This window comes from Sorghum bicolor, chromosome 9, assembly GCF_000003195.3.
Source record: "Sorghum bicolor cultivar BTx623 chromosome 9, Sorghum_bicolor_NCBIv3, whole genome shotgun sequence".
NCBI classification, from domain to species: domain Eukaryota; kingdom Viridiplantae; phylum Streptophyta; class Magnoliopsida; order Poales; family Poaceae; genus Sorghum; species Sorghum bicolor.
Window position 1 is genome coordinate 54,195,449 of NC_012878.2, and position 5,555 is coordinate 54,201,003.

The 5,555-nt window shown below is 46.9% G+C and overlaps 1 protein-coding gene across 1 annotated transcript; it reads right to left on the reverse strand.

Annotated features, from left to right (window-relative positions):
- Window positions 1,557-3,670, reverse strand: LOC110430523. Its single transcript, XM_021448266.1, has 2 exons — window positions 2,823-3,670; window positions 1,557-1,934 (listed from the first exon to the last, which is right to left on the reverse strand). Exons 1-2 carry the CDS (start codon window positions 3,119-3,121, stop codon window positions 1,892-1,894), a joined length of 342 nt encoding a protein of 113 aa, XP_021303941.1. The 5' UTR covers window positions 3,122-3,670; the 3' UTR covers window positions 1,557-1,891.

Consider the following 5,555-nt stretch of genomic DNA (forward strand, 5'->3'; position numbering starts at 1 on the left):
AGGATTGGGAGGCATTGGGCAATCCAGCTGGTTTCTTGGTTACGATCCAACGGCTCTATGGTTTTGACTGTGAACACTTTCTCTAGAACCCAGTGTGGGCAAAGTAAGCTTAAGCTCATGATGAATTTGTTGCCGGACTTGTGCACATTGCCTAGTCCCTAAGTCTATGGTTTTGGCAGTCTGACTCTTGCAAAGGATAAGGGAGTGCAGCGGCTACAACTTAAAACCGATAGCCAAGAATTAGTGAAGCTCTAGGAGTCTGAGCGAATCAATGATCTCAGATCTCACTAATCATATAGGAAACTTGGGAGCTTTGTTTATCTTTTGAGTTGATGTTATATTCTAATAGAATTTGTAACCAGAGTTGCTCATACACTTGCTAAGCAGGTTTCCGGGGAGGATGCATGGTAGAGTGGCAATGTGCTCCGCCCTATGTTGCTCACTTGGGCCCAGGTTACCGCTGATTGTACCCTTGATATTTCATAATTAATGAAAGTCTAAAGTCACCAAAAAAAAGTAGGTACCAAAAATATTATCGCATTCCAAAGTCTCTAACTGTTGCTAGAGGCAGACAGCCGCCCGTGCGGTGCGGGACGGGGGAAGGGCAGTTGGGTTTGTTGGCTCCAGACTTGGGTTTGGGCCCCGCGTGCACTGCTGTTTTCCTCGGATAGGGCTGGGCTGGGCCTAGCCTAGGACGCCGAAAGCAGCCTCGGCCCGCCACACTACCGCGTCAATCACACAAGGCCTGCGCTGTACTGCCGGGCCGCGCCCGCGCACGCGTCTGCACTGCACTCTGCCGCGGTGATCTGCCTTCTGGCCTGTTGCCTGTTGCCTGTTGGGCACGCACGCTGACGCTGGCGACATTCTGATGCGATATTCTGATCTGATGGTTCTGCAATCTTCTTTTTTTTTGAAAAAAAAATAACACGGCCGGTGTAGTACCGTCGGACGGAGCCAACAAGCGGCGGCTGCTTCGAACTCATCCGGGACGGGAATCGACGGTGTGCTCAGCTCTTTTCTTGCTCCTCGAACACTTCCAAAAAAAAGAAGAAAGAAGGGGTGTATAGTAGCCTGCCTGCCTGCCTGCCTGCCTGCAACAAAAGAAGTAAAAGGGGCAAAAGCACGTACTGACGTACGGCAGGGCACACGCGCACTCGCACAAACACAAGCCGTGCGCATCGATGCTTTGCTTTAGTATCTACAGGTGGTCTCTTTCGCTTTCACCAGTTTCTGAATTCCGACTACGCATAATGCGTGTGTTAGCTCGTGGCTAATACATACACGCTTTCGAAACACAAAAGCATGTACAATCACCATGGCACACACACACACTCGCAGCTAGAACAAGCTGAATTACACCATATAGCCATACTACAGAAGAAACACCGATAGTGATATGTAGTTATCATATGCGACAGCATGCACTGCCCAATTCGGCAGCCAGCTTCGGTTTTCTGAATTTCTTACACACACGCACACATGGGTTTCTTTTTCCTTTTTAAACGAATCACGACACATGGTCACAGACTCACAGTAGGAGAAACGGAATAGCCACAGATTCAAATCAAAAATTAAATCTCGGGAAGAATATGCAAAGTAAATATCGATCAACCTCACTCACCACCTCGGTGAAATGAAAGAAGAAAAGCAGAAAATTAATCTTGCAAGGGCAGATTGCACATTTATACATACCCCTAGAATCACCAAAAATCCCCAACGAAGGAGTGTGCTGCGTAATTAACCTCTCTTTGCACAAATCTCATCTTCAGCAACGCTAACGAACTGCATGTCAGGTACCAGCTCATTCCCATCCAAATCACCAACAAATGCTCGCTGCAGGACGATGAGCACCGACGGAACCTTCCGGTGGTGGTCGGCCGCCGGCCTCCGGCTAGTCTCTCCGGCGCGGCGCGATCGTCGTCTTGCCGGCACGCCTGCAGGCAGCACACATTCCCAACCGGGGAGATGCGAGAACGAACGTGAGCATCAGGTGTTCAAGCAGGCCGGGCCTAATACATTTAATTTATATATGTGGCTGTCATCATCTACTATATAAGCTTCGTTTCTTTTTCAGAAGATAAAAAATACAGTGGGGAGTGCACTGAACTGTGGCCTGTGAGAGTGAGACCCACTGAGGCACTGGCATAGGAAGGCAGTTCTTTTCTTGTGAGGTACAGTAACAACTGCACTGCATTGTTAATCATTTGTCCCTCTCCTAGTTGTACTGTACAGTTGGTCAAGATAGCTGAGCCCAAAAGCAAGGCCAAGGTGGATAAGTGAGGTCCCAGTAGTACAAGACAGCTTATTGGGTGTGGGTTTTGCTAACAAATAATGCTTCTCCTGTCAGTAAAGTGGCTCCAGCAAATGTGTTGCTTTGCTCAGAACTCAGAAGTGTACCCTCGTTTCAGTCTGCTTTGCTAAAACTTACAAAGAAGAATCCAAGAACTCCTCAATGCAACAGCAGACACATGTATTCACTATAAGGAACCATTGGGCTGGCCTCTGGTGTCACTGTGTTAGGATTAGGAATTCCTCTGCTTCTGAAGAAGCAGAAGGGAACGGAGTAGCAAACTAATCATCTGTGAGTTCCTATGAGAAGACAAAGATTCACCATGCACCATGGTCATATATGCTCACTGTATGAGTGAACTGTCAGTTTGGGCAGAGTACCTGGTAATTTATACTAAGATAAATTGAAACCTACTAGAACTAAAAATAACTTTCCATTTTCTGTTTATTAGTACCAATGCATGGACAGATAACTGTACAAGAAGCAAAAGTACATGGATGCATACGCACTCATCATCAAACCATCAACGCACCTGTTGTGAATAGGGTCCGGGCCCTTGGGGATCCTCCTCTCGCTGCTCCGGAACGCGTCTGCGCCTGCCATGCCACCGCGTCCGCCAGAACGCCACGCCGGCGAGCCGCCCGTCGCCATGGCGGCGGCCACAGACGTCGCGGCGTTCGACGACGACCCTACTAAGCTCGCTCCGCCGTCCGTCGCCACCATGGCCATCACGAGGCAAGCGCAGACCAAGAAGAAGACGAACGCTAGCAGCCGTAGCAGCCTGCCGCAGCACTCCAAATCCCCCGACGACCTGTCCGGCCTTGCTCCCATATAGAGAGCGCGCGCTCCCCTCTGGCTTCGCTTCTTCTCCGATCCCGGCAGTCCACCGCCTCAAATCCAAAACCACAAATGCTCTCGCTCTCTCGAGAAAGGATGAACACAGGCGCTGGCAATGGCGTCGCCTGTCGCTCTCTGCCGATGCCAAAGCAGAGGCACTACCAGCGCTGAGGAGCTCCGGCCGGGCTATATGATGAAGAAGCCGGTGGCGCAGAAAAGCAGAGGGAGAGCAGCATGATGACGAAGGAAGGATGCGAATGCAACGCAGACGCAGGTGGTGGCGATCAATGATCCCAGCAGGGAACGGAGGAGGAAGACATGCACAGCGCGTGGCGTGGAGTGTGTGAGTGTGGGTATCTGTGACATGACATGGATCGGATCCTGCTTGTTGTTGGTTTTGTAAACATTCTTATCTTATCTCCTCCGTCGCCCTCGCTCGCTTCTCTTCTTTTCGTTGCTCGCCGCTTTGCTCGCTCGCTTCGCTTTCCTTGGTCGCTAGCTCTTCTTTAATCTCTATCTCTCCGTCTATCTCTGTGGCTTCCTGATAGCTTTGCGCTTTGCTCTTTGTCTTTGCGAGTTCAAAGCAAATCTGCCGCGCTTTTGTAGGACCACGCATGGGGCGGGGTGGGGGGACGAGCTGCCTGCCTTCCCAACGTGGGTGAGAGTGACCAGCTCCAGCTGCTTCGGTTCCCTTCCCTTGGAGCTGCTCTGCTGCTAAAGGCTCAGTCTCCTCTTCTCGCTCTCTTTGGAAGCTGGCCGTGGCGGGGCCCCTGGACACTGGACATGCATGCCTCCTTCGCTTCGCCTTCGCTTCTTTTATCGTCCGAGAGAGAAGATGGCCGTGCGGTGCAGTGTGCCCACATGGCGACCGGCGTCGGGCGGCGTCTACTAGATTCTTGTCGAGTTTCGTGCAGGGATTCAAATTAGAGTATGAAATCATTGCCACTTCATTTCCATCGTTATTCGGTCATTTCGGGTAATCCAGTTTGGTCTATTCTGTCTTCAGAATATTTGGGTTTAAAAAATGGCAACTGGATTTAAGAAAATGATAGGAAGTTAATTAGGAACTGAATTTGAAAAACTAAAATAATTTGGTTCAGTCTATTTGTTCCTGAGAATTGACCGTATAACTCTTCGTATATTTTTCCTTATATATTCTTCAAACATATAAATAAGTTCTTTAGTCATTTATATCTGAATCTTTTCTTGCTTTACCTCACCAAACATATATAGAGATACCAACTTTGATGTAGTTGGAAAGATTTATTATACCTTAGATCGTTTAAGACAAATAAATGTAAGCATGGACACATTATATGATCACCTCACTAATTATTAATGATCTATTCGGGTTTTAGAGGCCAGACGCTAAACCCTAACTCGCACCCAAATTAAAATGAAAACGTAACCAAACCCAAAACCCAAATAGACCCCTAGCCACCACCTCCCCACTTAACCAACTTCGCCCACGACCGCCGTAACCACTAAACTGTTAGTAGACAACACCCCTACTACCTCTTCCGTCCTTGGTCATCCTTCACCACTCAACAAGCAATGCCAATATTGCTTTGTCATTCTGCCAACTAGTGGCAACCTCCTCGTTGACTCCCTCTAAACTCCAAACTCTAACCCCAGGTCCTCTCAGCCCTAACAATAATTGCTATCTCAAAAATTGAGATCAGTTGACATACAAAATTTCAATCACTCGAAGAGAAGGAAAATAACAAAAATACATCATGTATGCTTTTTTGGCAAAGAGAGTGCTCATACTAGATCAAGTGGGAATTACAATCATCTTTGAGTAGGTTCAACGCCCACGCAGGTGCTTGTCCTAACCAGACAGCTATGCACGACTATCTAGCTCATAGTTGTTAAAATATGTGATTTTTTCTTACGATTTTACGTCTTTACGATCTTGGCTAAGGATCTGATTTTATGGTCTTATTTTTTTATTAAAAAAAACTAGGTGAAAATATGCATAAAAAATAAAATCCAGTGAGAAAATTGCCAGTCATATATTAATAGACAAGAATATGTTCGTAAAGTCTATATGTTTCTACGATTATTATGTTTATGGTCTTACCTAAAGCTTCCAAGTTCGATTTAGAATCTACAATTTAAACAATCTTAATTAGGTACCAAAGCTTTTCTATCTTGATTGCACTCTCTCTTTACCTCACGAGTAGGCGCACCATTTCCTCTGTCGCCACGAAGTCGATCCCTAAATTTATCAACCTTCTGCTGTACTGCTTCTTTTATTTGTCTTCATTTATTTATTCGACTTTGAGAGCCACAAAGGATATGGTCGCCTCCATTTTCTGAAAAAATAACCTTTTAGCCTGTCTCATGCTAACAAATCGATCTCGTCACAAAGTAAAAGAGAGACGTACCCTTTGGGTACATGTAGCCGAGCACTTCAAACTTTTAT

Excerpts from the sequence above, each read along its gene's own strand:
- LOC110430523 (XM_021448266.1), bottom strand. The coding sequence starts at position 3,121 with ATGGGAGCAAGGCCGGACAGGTCGTCGGGGGATTTGGAGTGCTGCGGC. Across the intron at positions 1,935-2,822 it reads CCGGACCCTATTCACAACAG|GCGTGCCGGCAAGACGACGA; the intron begins GTGCGTTGATGG and ends TGCTGCCTGCAG.